Raw genomic sequence first — 16,129 nt, forward strand, 5'->3', positions numbered from 1 at the left:
TCTCTTAATATCTGACTAACCTAGGACTAGACTACTTATTAGAGGTATAGTAAGTAATAAGATATTCATTTAGGAGCTCTTACCTATTAATCTAGTATAGAGGTAAGCAAGTGCTAGAAAGTCTAATATTTATAATCGCTAAGGACGCTTTATATATAAATAATCCAGATATATAGTATTTATCATAGGGATATATCTTCTTCCTATTCGGAGGTCCTATTACATAGAAAGCATTATACTAGGATACTATTATAACATTAAGCACTAAAGCAAAACTTCTAATGCTCTCCCTTATAATAAGAGAGGCTATACCACTTAAAAGGCTATTTATAGATATCGATCTTAAGCTCGGAGAACCCTAGAACATCTATATCACGGAAATATACATATAGGACGCCTGTCACGGATAAGCACATAGGCGGCCTGGCAGGCTACGGCTAGGACACAGGACATTCTGACAGCTAATCACTCGACGGACCAATCAGAAGATTATCACCGCCAAGACTAAGGTCGTCACTGGTGATAATAGCATGTCACTGTCGACAACGTAGAATCACGAAGTGAAAGGAGAAGTAGTACTAGTGATAACTATTAAAGAGGGACAGACCATTATATATATATAGCTAGCCAGTCACTCGTTATGGTGGACTCTGGGAGTTCGCCAGTGGTAACAATCATAATCACAGTACTCATACCAAGCGCTGCTGATTACTGTAAGAGACAACTCTAAGTATTGTTATAAACCCTTTAGCTTTACCGAATCCCTCAGACGACCTGCCTGCTTGTCCCGCTTCACCTACCTCTATCTAGACCTTTTTAGAAGAAGTCTGAGTTAGGTTCGTTACACGTTGTTACCACTCCCTTTGTTCTGTCATAGTTTAGAACAGAGATAACCTTGACCTCGATACCGACATAGATACTAACGTCACGGCCGAACAACTGCTCGCCTAGCTTGGTCAACTCTAGCAGCAGATCTAGGAGTTGGACTAGAGAGACAAGGCTGCTCAAGCTCGAATTAAGGAACTCGAGAACCGCGAAAAGTACTTGCAGAAGTTGGTTAACGAGGCCTACGCCAAAATCGAGGCACTCGAGGGCGCTAAAGCGAAGCGCATCAAGATCGAACCACCTGGCAAATACGGAGGAACTAAGGAGGATCTCGCAGGATTCCTGACAAACCTTTGATCCTACTTCCGGCTTAACGACGACAAGTTTCCGGACGACAAAGCCAAAGTCCTCTACGTAGCCACGAGACTGGAGGGCAAGGCACTCAGATGGTTCGAGCCTACGTAGAACGACTACCTCACTGAGGAAGACGAAGACGACCGAGACGCATTTATATAGGCAGTCTTCCGATCTTACGACCGTTTCGAAGAAGAGCTTTAGAAGGTTTTTAGTGATAAAGATAAGAAAATCTATATATAAGAAAGACTTGCTAATCTCCGACAGACCAAGTTAGTAGCCTCCTATACTATATAGTTTAGATAGGATATGTTTAAGTCTTAGCTTAACGACGAGGCGTTAATGCAATTGTTCTATAACGGCTTAAAGGAAAAGGTCAAGGACGAGCTATACAAGTACGATCAGCCTGAGACTCTAGACGAATACATCGCGTAGGCCATTAGGATCGATGATCGACTCTATACATAAGAGTAGCAGAAACGAGGTCAGATGAACGGAACCACGGTTAAGGCCAACGACAAGAAAAAGCGAGCGTACGTCAGTACCTCGTATGGGACATATCCTAGAGCTATAGATATAGACGTAGCGTAGAAGCAGGACTAGAAGAAGACGACCAAAGACAAGTCCAATATTACCTACTACAACTACAGAAAGAAAGGGCACTATAAGCAAGAATGCCAGAGCCCGAAGAAAGAATGGAAACTAACCCCTGGAAAGGAAATTACGGCTATCGACGAAACTACCAAGGACGTTATCGAAGTAGTAGCCACAAGCTATAAAGACAAGGGCAGTGACACGGACAGTCTCGGACATGACGACAATAGTAAAGACGAACAAGCACCGTACTCCGAACTGGTCACTATAGACCCAGAGACAGGTCTTGCCGAATAGGATATGGCAGGAGAATATACACCGCCAGTTTCAATTCTCCTAGCCTTGAGGCAGTAGGGCTTTACGGTCACATAGAGGCGGGATAGATCATGGACAACCGACACCTAAGGAATCGAAAGACCCGGACCTAATGTTCTATTCCTCTAGGAACGAATCGAATAGTACCGTAATGAAGTTTTTCGGCTTAATACGGAGCTACGCGAACGGGATAAATGCTTGATTTGACTTGCCTAGTAGAGCGACGGAATGAGGGACGAGATGAGGGAACTTTGACGTATCGTGGAAACCATCAAAGGAGAACAGCCTGTAATATATAATAGGCCCGACAGCTACGCCGAGCATTCTGACGATCAGCAACTTACCTACGACGTACAGAACCCCGAGTACCAGTTTATATACACGAACCGCAGAAAAGACAAGCGTACGTGGGAAAGCTACTAGAAGAAACACTCTTATATTAGCACTAGAGTATCTATGATCTATGTATAATGGGAAGGATTTGGGAAAGAATTCTAATACCTCCTAGGCAACGCTACGCGACTGTACCCTCGACACGAGGCATATGCGCAAGTGCCCTGGTTCCAGTGTATGGTATACGAATGCTAATACCACTTCCGCGACAAATTCGAAAATAATCACTGGCCGACCCGACAAGGAAATGAGGACGGAAGCTTACGCCCTATGGAATAGGTCTACGATGTAGGAAACAGAGCAGCCGAATTACTCTGGAAGATCGAAGCCCGCGATCTAGAAAGCATCACGATAGTTCTAAGACGAGCCTGGCCTAGGCACTATAGAACCGGACGAGATATATAGGACTCGTGTTAGAGCAACGATTACCTCTATTACGCGGACGAAAAGAAATTGCGAATTCGGGAGCTTCAGACGAAGCTATGGTACGCACGACGGAAAGCAGAACGGACCTAATGGTGGGAAGCCGCAAGCACTCAATGGCTCACGGAAATAAGCACGATTGACGAAGCCGCTATTAGCCAAACAACTAAAGAGGTTAGCACTAACCTGGGAAACGGGTCAGGGCCCTTCGAGGGGCCTAGAAACCATTAACGCCTACGTAGCAGCGAGTGGTAGCATAGTACAGGAGGGACTAGCGTAAGAGACCACTATATCGAGACCTCCCGGCAGAAACATAGGAAATCGCTACAATCTTTGGACGACGGCGGCAAGATAAGCGATTATAGATAATAGCATAGTGGAAATAGCACGAAATGCTCGTACTAGTGGATAGTGGAGTAGAAATGAATCTGATTTCGCCGACACTTGTAAATTAGCTACAGATACCCTAGAGAATGAAGCGGAAGCATGGCATAGTCAAAGGGCCATTTCCGACATAATAGGTATATAGGGAGACCGAACCGATCGATATTACTATGGTAGGGAAGACTATAGTAGTCGTATTTAGCATCGTAGACATAGGTAACGATAAAGATATAATATTAGGGTTACTATAGTATGAAGATTATGACCCGGACATTAGCTAGAAGAATGGTAGCCACCTACGACCCCAAATGGAGTCATATTCGACTAGCAAGATAGGGAGCGCGCAAGGATTACAAGCGGACGATGCTCAGAGAAAGGCATGTCCTACGGATCCACCGCAAGAGACGGACAGTGGTAGGCAGACCACTACAGACTCTGGAAGAGGCGGTACAACGACATCGATATCGCGACAGGAGGAACGAGCTGAATCGCTAATAGCTGTTCTCTCCGTTAACGAATGCGGAGCACTGTAATAGGAGTAGTAGGTTGAGATAGGAGAAATCGCTAGTATCGCCATAGACAGAACCAAGTTCGTATACTACTAGAAAACTGAGAGACGAGACAAGACTAGGGAAGTACCGAAAGAATATAAAGGATACCTAGCATTCGAACCGAAGTATCTAGAAGGATTACTAGAACACGGCCTATAGGATCACGAGATCAAGCTTAAGGAAGGAGCACGACTAAAGTTCTTCAAGATCTACTATATAAGCTAGACACAGAATAAAGAACTTAAGCGATATTTAGAGGAGAACCTTCGAAGAGGATATATCCGCCCGTTGACATCGCCAGCAGGCTACCTAATCCTGTTTATGCCTAAGAAAGACAGAAAGCTACGGTTATATATCGACTATCGGCAACTTAACGAACAGACCGTGAAAAACCGATACCCGTTACCGCTAATCTCACGGCTCCGAGATCAGTTGGCAGGAGCCCAATATTTCACGCGTCTTGACTTGCCATCGGCCTATAACCACATACAGATCAAAGAAGGCAACAAGTGGAAAACAGCCTTTAGGACACCCTATGGCCACTATGAGTACCTCGTCATGCCATTTGGACTTACGAACGCGCCGGCAACATTCTAAGCCCTGATTGATCAAGCTATCCGACCCTTTCTCGACAAATTTACGGTATATTATCTCGACAATATACTCATCTTCTCTAAGATAATAGACAAACACCGGAAGCACGTAAAAGCAGTACTAGACACGCTATACGCGTACAAGCTATCAGTTAACAAGGAAAAGAGCAAATTCCACGTCAGGAAAACGGTGTTTCTAGGATACGAAATATCCCCCGGACAAATCCGGATAGAACCTTTAAAGGTTGAAGCCATCAAGAATTGGCCACGACCAACGTTAGTCACGGAAGTACGAAGCTTTATCGGATTTGCAAACTTCTACTGGATGTTCATTAGGAACTTTAGAGCGATCGTACAACCTTTATACGAGCTTACCAAGAAGAATACTAAATTCCAATGGGAAGAGTAATACAAGCAAGCATTTACGTAGATCTGGAATAACATTACCGAAGATCCGGTACTATTACTACCAGACCCCAAGAAGCCATTCGAGGTAGAAACGGACGCTTCAGACTACGCCATCGGAGGATAATTAGGACAACGAGACAGACAAGGGAAGCTACATCCTATAGCCTTCTTTTCAAAGAAACTCGATAGACCACGTCTCAATTATCCGACCTACAACAAGGAACTACTTGCGATTGTCGAAGCTTTCAAGGAATAGCGACTATACCTTAACGGCACGATTAAACTAGTACAAGTGTATACGGATCACAAGAATTTACGATACTTTACGACGACGAAGGAGCTTAACAGACAACAAATACGATAGGCAGAATTCCTCGCGGAATTCAACTTTGAGATCCGCTACAAGAAGGGTAAAGAGAACACACAAGCGGACATCTTAAGCCAACGAACGGATCACACGAAAGGACAAACAGAAACAACACCACCGTTGTTCAAGGAACGAACAGACAGAACGCTACATCACAAAACGTAGACACCCGTAGAAGATGATCCACTTGACTCGTTCCTAGAATGCTACGCAATCTTTCGAGAGGAAAGGATCAACGAGGCACAGTATCAAGCAGCACCCGGACCAGTGGTACCTGACGGAGTGGAAGAAAAAGATAGGAAACTCTGGTACCGAGGCAAAGCGTATATCTACGACAAAGATCAACAGCTGCGAATGATTCGAGAACTCCACGAATCAAAACTCGGAGGATACAAAGGAGTTACGAAGACTGTTACACAAGTCAAGAGACACTATGACTTTCCACAGTTAACGGCACAGGTTAAGGAAGTCGTACGGAACTACGACATCTGCAATCGAAGCAAAATGGTATAATATAAGCTGTACGGGCTACTTTAGCTACTACCAACAGCTAACAAACTATAGAGTTCGGTCACGATAGACTTCATCACGAAGCTGCTAGAATCCAAGGACATAGCTACAGGAGTGACCTACGACAGTATTCTTACTATAGTAGATCGCCTGACTAAGTAGGCATACTTCTTTCCCTACAAGGAGTCCTGGACAGCGGAACAGTTGGCAGACGTGATCTATCGGCAAGTTGTATCAGTGTATACTTGGCCGCAAGAATAGATCACCGACAGAGACACCAAGTTCGCGTCGAAGTTTTGGCAAGCGTTAATGCAACGATTAGGCGTTAATAGCAAGCTGTCAACGGCATATCACCCACAGACTAACAGACAAACAGAGCGACTGAACCAAGTTGTTAAGCAGTACCTCCGCTCTTACGTCAACTACTAGTAAGACGACTAGGTCATGCTATTACTAATAGTACAACTCGCTTACAACACGACGCTAACGGAAACAACCAAAGTCATACCGTTCTTCGCGAACTACAGATATAAAGTAGACCTTAGGCAAGGACTAGAGGTTATAGTGCCAAGAGCAGCAGTCAAAGCAAAACAAATATATATATTATATAGAAAGCTTAAAAAGGAACTCGAGTTTGTCAAGACCAGAATAAAGAACTACTACGACAAACACAGGCTCAAGGGACCTCGCCTAGAGAGGGGAGATAAAGTCTACCTGATCGCACGAAACCTGCGAACCAAACGACCAAGCACGAAGCTAGACTTCAAGAAGGTCGGACCCTTCGTTATCAAAGAACGAATCTCGACATCTAACTACCGACTATCGTTACCGTCATCTATATAACTACGGACGGATGTTTTTTATATTTCACTTCTCGAACCAGCACCAAAGAGCGCCAAGGTTGCTACACATATCGAAGCAAAGGACGAAGAGGAAGAATAGGACGTCGAAGAAATTCTAGATTCACGTATTATTAATAGAGAACTATAGTATCTGGTTAAATGGCTTGATTTCGGACTAGAAGATAACTTATAGGAACTAGTCAAGAATTTGAACTGCCCTAAGAAACTAGAACAGTTCCACCGGCAGAACCCGGATCAACCAAAGGGAAACCCAGGACAGAACCAAAGACGGCGCCCTAGTCAATAGCATCGACGGCATCATTAATCTACGACGAGGGCATAGCAGGCGTCTCTTGCCGCTCAACCTCCTCTAACTCATCTAAGGTTGACAGACCACGTGCCACCATATCGGCACCTTTCTTCACTAAAAACTCCTTCTGCTGACGAAGACGCCGGAGCCGTGTAAGCTTTTTAGACAACTCGCGCTAGGCTTCTTCCAGACGGCATTAGGATTTATCTAGCTCAAGTTCGGCACGACGTTCAGCATCCTTAATACAACGCTACTCCTAGAGAATGCGATCTACTAGAAAGAACATCAGAAGTCACACTTAAAAAAAAAAAAAAGGAGACGAGCTTATAAGAAGAAAGCGGGATGCCAGAGCCATCGCAAGAACGACCTCGACGAACACAGGCCTCGTAACGCTTTATACGCGCGATCATTTTGCAGACAAGGCCTTGAGACGCGCACCAAGAACAAGGCATAACGACAAAACCGTTCTCGGCGATGTTCTAAGCAAGGGAAGCACAGTAACGTACAGAATACGACTTCCGTTTCTCTATTGGCATTTTATTAATATGGCGACTACGATATAGAAACAGGGAGAATACAGTACTTACAAGCGGAGGGTTATTAGCGCTATTTAAAACGACCTAAGAAGGCTTTCGGGTCGAAAGCCTTGAAGGAGGGGCATCGTATCACAGATAAGCATATAGGCGGCCTGGCAGGCTGCGGCTAGGACACGGGACATTCCGACAGCCAATCACTCGACGGACTAATCAGAAGATTATCACCGCCAAGACTAAGGTCGTCACTGGTGATAATAGCATGTCACCGTCGACAACGCAGAATCACGAAGTAAAAGGAGAAGTAGTACTGGTAATAACTATTGAAGAGGGACAGACCATTGTATATATATAGCTAGCCAGTTACTCGTTATAGTAGACTCTAGGAGTTCGCCAGTGGTAACAATCACAATCACAGTACTCATACCAAGCGCTGCTAATTACTGTGAGAGACAACTCTAAGTGTTGTTGTGAACCCTTTGGCTTCACCGAATCCCTTAGACGACCTGCCTGCTTGTCCCGCTTCACCCACCTCCGTCTAGACCCTTTCAGAAGAAGTCTGAGTTGGGTTCGTCATAACGCCGCCTAAGCCGCCTTTCTCGGCAGGCCAATAGGACAGTAGGCACGAATGGACCAATCAGGAAAGGATCACGCTTAGCGAAGTGATCTATACACTATAGGATCACTAACATAGCTGTGATCCTAACGGCAAAGGATCACTAAATGAAGAGTGATCCTAGGATTATATATACATATAGATAGTCACTTGTTACGGTAGACTCTAGGAGTTTACTAGTAATAGTAACCTACAATTATAGTACTTATACCAAGCATCGTTAATTACTATAAAAGATAACTCTAGTGTTATTATAAACCATTTAGCTTCACCAAATCCCTTAGACGACCTGTACGCTTGTCCTGCTTTACCTACCTTCGTCTGAACCCTTTTAGAAGAAGTCTGAGTTAGGTTCGTCATACGTTGCTATTACTCCCTTTGTTCTGTTATAGTTTAGAACGGAGGTGACTTTGACCTCGAAATCGATATAGCTACTAACGTTATAGCTAAATAGCTGCTTGCCTAGCTTAGTTAACTCTATTAGCAAATCTAGGAGTTAGACTAGAGAGATAAGACTGCTTAAGCTCGAATTAAGGAACTCGAGAATAGCGAAAAGCACTTATAGAAACTGGTTAATAAGGCCTATACCAAAATTAAGGCATTTAAGGGCGCTAAAGCGAGCTGTATTAAGATTGAATTACCTAGTAAATATAGAGGAACTAAAGAGGATCTTATAGGATTCCTAATAAACCTCTAATCTTACTTCTAGCTTAATGATAACAAGTTTCTAGACGATAAAGCTAAAGTCCTCTATATAGCTATAAGACTAGAGGGTAAGGCACTTAGATAGTTCGAGCCTATATAGAATAACTATCTTACTAAGGAAGACGAAGATGACTAAGATATGTTTATATAAGTAGTCTTTTGATCCTATAACTATTTTAAAGAAAAGCTTTGAAAGGTCTTTAGTAATAAAGATAAGAAGATTTATATATAAGAAAGACTTACTAATCTCTAATAGACTAAGTTAATAGCTTCCTATACTATATAGTTTAGATAGAATATACTTAAGTCTTAGCTTAATAACGAGGTATTAATATAACTATTCTATAATAGCTTAAAGGAAAAGGTTAAAGACGAGCTATATAAGTATAATTAGCCTAAGACTCTAGATAAATATATTATATAGGCTATTAGAATTAATAATCGACTTTATATATAAGAGTAGCAGAAATAAGGTCAAATAAATAGAGCTATAATTAAGGCTAATGACAAGAAAAAGCGAGTATATGTTAGTACCTTATATAGGATATACCTTAGAGCTATAGATATAGATATAGCATAGAAGCAAGATAAGAAAAAGACGACTAAAGATAAGTCTAATATTACCTACTATAACTATAGAAAGAAAGGGTACTATAAGCGAGAATATTAAAGCCCGAAGAAAGAGTAGAAAATAGTCTTTAGAAAGGAAATTACGGTTATTAATAAAACTACTAAGGATGCTATCGAAGTAACGGCTATAAGCTACAAAGACAGGGGTAGTAATATAGATAGTCTTAGATACGATGGTAATAGTAAAGACAAACAAGTACCATACTCTAAACTAGTTACTATAGACCTAGAGACAGGTCTTGCCAAATAGGATATAGTAAGAGAGTATATACTACTAATTTCGATTCTCCTAGCCTTAAGGTAATAGGGTTTTATAATTATATAGAAACAGGATAGATCGTGGACAACCGATACCTAAGGAATCGAAAGACCTAGACCTAATGTTCTATTCCTCTAGGAACGAATCAAATGGTACTGTAACGAAGTTTTCTAGCTTAATACGGAACTACACGAATAGGATAGATACTTGACTCGACTCGCCTAGTAGAGCGACAAGATAAGGGACAAGATAAGGGAACTCCGACATATTATAGAAACTATCAAAGGAGAATAGCCTATGATATATAATAGGCCTAATAGCTACGCCAAGTACCTTAATAACTAGTAACTTAATAACAACATATAGAACCCGGAGTACTAGTTTATATGCGCGAACCGTAGAAAAGATAAACATATGTAGGAAAGCTACTAGAAGAAACATTCCTACCTTAGTATTAGGGTACCTATGGTCCATATATAATAGGAAGGATTTAGGAAAGAATTCTAATACCTCCTAGGCAATGCTACGTGACTATACCCTTGATATAAGGCATACGTATAAGTGCCCTAGTTCTAGTATATAATATACGAATGCCGATACTACTTCTATAACAAATTTGAAAACAATCACTAGCCGACCTAATAGAAAAATAGGGACAAAAGCTTATACCTTATAGAATAGGTCTATAATGTAAGGAATAGAGCGGCCGAATTGCTTTAGAAGATCGAAGCCTACGATCTAGAAGGTATTATAATAGTTCTAAGACAAGCCTAGCCTAGGTACTACGGAACGGGACGAGACATATAGGACTCGTACTAGAGTAACGATTGCCTCTATTACACAGATAAAAAGAAATCGCGAATTCGGGAGCTTTAGATAAAGCTATAGCATATACGACGAAAAGTAGAATAGACTTAATGGTAGGAAGCCGTAAGTACTTAATAGCTTATAGAAATAAGTATAATTAACGAAGCTACTATTAGCCGAACGACTAAAGAGGTTAGTACTAACCTAGGAAACAGGTTAGGGCCCTTTGAGGGGCCTGGAAACCATTAACGCCTATATAGCGGCGAGTAGTAGTATAGTATAGGAAGAACTAGCATAAGAGACTACTATATCGAGACCTCTAGGTAGAAATATAGGAAATCGCTACAATCTTTAGACGACGGCGGTAAGACAAGCAATTATAGATAATAGTACAATGGAAATAATATAAAATGCCTATACTAGTAGACAGTAGAGCAGAGATGAACCTAATTTCGCCGACACTTGTAAATTAGCTATAGATACCCTAGAGAATAAAGCGGAAGTATAGCATAGTTAAAAGGCCATTTCCGATATAATAGGTATATAGGGAGACGAAACCAATCGATATCACTATAGTAAGGAAGACTATAGTAATTGTATTTAGTATTATAGATATAGGTAACGATAAAGATATAATATTAGGGTTACTATAGTATAAAGATTACGACCTAGATATTAACTAGAAGAATAGTAGCTACCTACAACCCTAAATAGAGTTATATTCGACTAGTAAGATAGGGAGTATATAAGGATCGCGAGCAGACGATACTTAAAGGAAGGTATATCCTATAGATCTACCGTAAGAGACGGATAGTAGTAGGCAGACTACTATAGACTCTAGAAGAAGCAGTATAACGATACCGACGTTACGATAGGAGGAACGAGCTAAATCGCCAATAGCTTTTCTCTCTATTGACGAATGCGGAGCACTATAATTAGAGTAATAGGTTAAGATAGGAGAAATCGCTAGCATCGCCATAGACGGAACCAAGTTTACATACTATTAGAAAACCGAGAAGCGAGACAAGACTAGGGAAGTACCGAAGGAATACAAAGGATACCTAGCATTTAAACCGAAATATCTAGAAGGATTACTGGAATACGGCCTATAGGATTACGAGATTAAGCTTAAGGAAGGAGTATAACTAAAGTTCTTTAAGATCTATTATATAAGTTAGACTTAGAATAAAACTTGAGCGATATTTAGAGGAGAACCTTTGAAGAGGATATATCTACCTATTAACATTGCTAGCAGGCTATTTAATCCTATTTATACCTAAGAAAGACAAAAAGCTATAGTTATATATTGACTATTAGTAACTTAACGAATAGACTATGAAAAATTAATACCCGTTACTATTAATCTTATAGCTCTAAGATTAGTTAGTAAGAGCCTAATATTTTATATATCTTGACTTACTATTAGCTTATAACTATATATAGATTAAAGAAGGCAACGAGTAGAAAACGGCCTTTAGGATACCCTATAGCCACTATAAGTACCTCGTCATACTATTTAGACTTACAAACGCGTTAATCATATTCTAAGCCCTAATTAATTAAGCTATCTAACCCTTTCTCGACAAATTTACGGTATATTATCTCGATAATATACTTATCTTCTCTAAGACAATAGATAAATACTAGAAGTACGTAAAAGTAGTACTAGACGTATTATACGCGTATAAACTATTAGTTAACAAGGAAAAGAGCAAATTCTATATTAGGAAAACAGTGTTTCTAGAATACGAAATATCCCTAAGACAAATTTAGATAGAACCTTTAAAGGTCAAAGCTATTAAGGAGTAGCTATAATTAACGTCAGTAATGTAAATACAAAGCTTTATCAAATTTACAAACTTCTACCAAATGTTCATTAGGAACTTTAGAGCGATTGTATGACCTTTATATAAACTTACTAAAAAGAACGTTAAATTCTAATAGGAAGAATAGCACGAGTAAGCATTTATATAGATTTGTAACGCTATTACTAAAGATCTAGTACTAGTACTACTAGACCTTAGGAAGCTATTCGAGGTAGAAATAGACGCTTTAGACTATACTATCGGAAGACAATTAGAATAACGAGACAGACAAAGAAAGCTATATCCTATAGCCTTCTTTTTAAAGAAGCTTAATAGACTATATCTTAATTATCTAATCTATAATAAGGAACTACTTACAATTATCGAAGCTTTTAAGGAATAGCGACTATACCTTAGTAGCACGATTAAACCGATACAAGTATATACAGATCATAAGAACTTATAATACTTCACGACGACAAAGGAGCTTAATGGATGACAAATACGATAGGCAGAATTCCTCGCGGAATTTAACTTTAAGATCTACTACAAGAAGGGCAAAGAAAACGTATAAGCAGACATCTTAAGCCGACGAACGGATCATATAGAAGGACGAACGGAAATAATACCACTATTATTTAAGGAACGAATAGACAGAACGCTATATTACAAGACATAGACACCTATAGAAGATAATCTACTTGACTCGTTCCTAGAATATTATATAATCTTTCGAGAAGAAAGGATTAATGAGACATAGTATCAAGTAGCACCTAGATTACTAGTACCTAACGAAGTGGAAGAAAGAGATAGGAAACTTTGGTACCGAGGCAAAGCGTATATCTATAATAAAGATCAATAGCTACGGATAATTCGAGAACTCTATAAGTCGAAACTTAGAGGATATAAAGGAGTTATAAAGACTATCGTATAAGTCAAGAAACACTATGACTTTCTATAGTTAATGGCACGAGTTAAGGAAGTTATATAGAACTATGACATTTGTAATCGAAGTAAAATGGCACGATATAAGCTATATAGGCTACTTTAGCCACTACTAATAGCTAATAAACTATAGAGCTTAGTTACAATAAACTTTATTATAAAGCTACTAGAATCTAAAGATATAGCTATAGGAATGATCTATAATAGTATCCTTACTATAGTAGATTGCCTAACTAAATAGGTATACTTCTTTCCCTACAAAGAATCCTAGATAGCTAAATAGCTAGTAGACGTAATCTATTGGCAAGTTACATTAGTATATGCTTAGCTATAAGAATAGATTACTAATAGAGACACCAAGTTCGTATTAAAGTTCTAGCAAGCATTAATACAATAATTAGGCGTTAATAGTAAGCTATCAACGGCATATTACCTATAGACTAACGGACAAACGGAGCAACTAAACCAAGTTATTAAGTAATATCTCCGTTCTTACGTTAACTATTAGCAAAACGATTAGGTTATACTATTACTAATAGCATAACCCGCTTATAATATGACGCCAATAGAAACAACCAAAGTTATACCGTTCTTTACGAACTATAGATATAAAGCAGACCTTAGGCAAGGACTAGAGGTTATAGTGCTAAGAGCAGCGGTTAAAGTAGAACAAATACACGTACTATACGAGAAACTCAAAAAGGAACTCGAGTTTGTCAGGACTAGAATGAAAAATTACTATGACAAATATAAGCTCGAGGGACCTTGCCTAGAGAGGGGAAACAAAGTCTACCTAATTATACGAAACTTACGAACCAAACGACTAAGCACGAAGCTAGACTTTAAGAAGGTTAGACCTTTCGTTATCGAAGAACGAATTTTAATATCTAACTATCAATTATCATTACTGTTATCTATATAACTATAGATAGATGTTTTTTATATTTCACTTCTTAAACTAGTACCGAAAAACGCTAAGGTTGCTATATATATCAAAGTAGAAGACAAAGAGGAAGAATAGGATATCGAAGAAATTCTAGGTTTATATATTATTAATAGAGAACTATAGTACCTAGTCAAATAGCTTGATTTCGGACTAGAAGACAACTTATAGGAACCTGTTAAGAACCTAAATTGCCCTAAGAAACTAGAGCAGTTCTACTAGTAGAATCCTAACTAGCTATAAGAACTAGCTCTAAAGCTTATTCCCTAATAGAAAAAGAGGGGAACCTACTAGAATTAGAACCAAGATCTAACCCGATTAACTCCTAATCAAGTACGTTAAAAGTACCTAACGCCTAAGCCTAACCTATAAGGGTCTATATCTCTAATATCGGCAGAGGAATATCTAGTTCTTCCTCCTCTTCTAGATAAGCTATACCACGACAAAAAACTTTAGTACCATGATCGCGTAGGGATTGCTATAAACGACGTAATTAACTTAAACGGCTTAGCGTCTAAGTAAGTAATGCCTTGGTCTTAGTAATCTCCCTCGAAACCTTCTCTTACTCTGACAAATTCGAAAGGACTAAGATAGTTAGTAACCTAAGACTATAAAGGAAAATAATAAGGAACCTATAGATATCTATAACATTTAAACTACTATACTTCTTACCTATACAAATATAGTTTTAACACTTGTTTAAACCCTCTATTATTATATAATACTTTTATAGCTTTATATTTTAATAACGCTTGTAAGGTATAGTAACCTTATAACTCTCTTGCTTAATTTTAATAGTAATAGTATATTATTTGCGTTTAAGATCGTGATAATTCCTAGGAATACGATTAGCTATAGCAAAAGGAAGCTAGTAAAAGAAGGACATTACCTACTAGGGAAAAGGAGGGTATTAGTAGTATTTAAAACAAGTTATAAGAAGCTTTCAGGTTAAAAGCCCTAAAGAAGGGGCATCGTGTCACAAGCTAACCATATACCGCGACCCGGTAGGGTATAGTAGGCTAAATGAGCTACTAATCAAGAAGGGCACGAAGCGAGGCTGACATAGGATTGCTAGGGAGCATAGGCTACTATAGGCAAACAATTGCTAAAAGGGAAAGATAGCAGAGGATAGCTAGCTACTAAAGGCGATCTAAGAATAGGATAGAAGGGGACTATAAGCGATCGACAGAAGTATATATATATATAAATAGTCACTCGTTATAGTAGACTCTAGGAGTTTACTAGTGATAGTAACCTATAATTATAGTACTTATACTAAGTATTGTTAATTACTATAAGAGATAACTCTAGTGTTGTTATAAACCCTTTGGCTTTACCAAATCCCTTAGACGACCTGCCTATTTGTCCCGTTCAATCTACCTTTGTCTGAACTCTTTTAGAAGTAGTCTAAGCTAGGTTCGTTATAAGAACCTTTAAAGAGGATATATCTACCTGTTAATATTGCTAGTAGGCTACCTAATCCTATTTATACTTAAGAAAGATAGAAAGCTATAGTTATATATTGACTATTAGTAACTTAACGAATAGACTATAAAAAATCAATATCTATTATTACTAATCTTATAGCTCTAAGATTAGTTAGTAGGAGCCTAATATTTTACGTGTCTTGACTTGCTATTAGTCTATAACTATATATAGATTAAAGAAGGTAACGAGTAGAAAACGGCCTTTAAGATACCCTATAATTACTACAAGTACCTCGTTATATTATTTAGACTTACAAACGCGCTAATAACGTTCTAAGCCCTAATTAATTAAGCTATCCGACCCTTTCTTAACAAATTTATAGTATATTTATAACGAACCTAACTTAGACTTCTTCTAAAAGGGTTTAGACAGAGGTAAATTAAGCAGGACAAGCATATAGGTCGTCTAAGGGATTCGGTAAAGCCAAAGGGTTTACAATAACACTAGAGTTATCTCTTATAGTAGTTAGTAATACTTAGTATAAGTACTGTAATTATAGGTTGCTATCACTAGTAAACTCCTAGAGTCT

At 39.1% G+C, this 16,129-nt stretch overlaps 1 protein-coding gene across 1 annotated transcript; it reads right to left on the minus strand.

Moving 5' to 3' along the window:
• Positions 1-6,710: 6,710 nt before the first annotated feature.
• MYCTH_61336 (uncharacterized protein) lies at positions 6,711-7,405 on the minus strand. The gene is made up of 2 exons (XM_003666297.1): positions 7,190-7,405; positions 6,711-7,044 (listed from the first exon to the last, which is right to left on the minus strand). Exons 1-2 carry the CDS (start codon positions 7,319-7,321, stop codon positions 6,886-6,888), a joined length of 291 nt encoding a protein of 96 aa, XP_003666345.1. The 5' UTR covers positions 7,322-7,405; the 3' UTR covers positions 6,711-6,885.
• Positions 7,406-16,129: the final 8,724 nt, after the last annotated feature.

This window comes from Thermothelomyces thermophilus, chromosome 6 (genome assembly GCF_000226095.1).
Source record: "Thermothelomyces thermophilus ATCC 42464 chromosome 6, complete sequence".
Lineage (NCBI taxonomy): Eukaryota > Fungi > Ascomycota > Sordariomycetes > Sordariales > Chaetomiaceae > Thermothelomyces > Thermothelomyces thermophilus.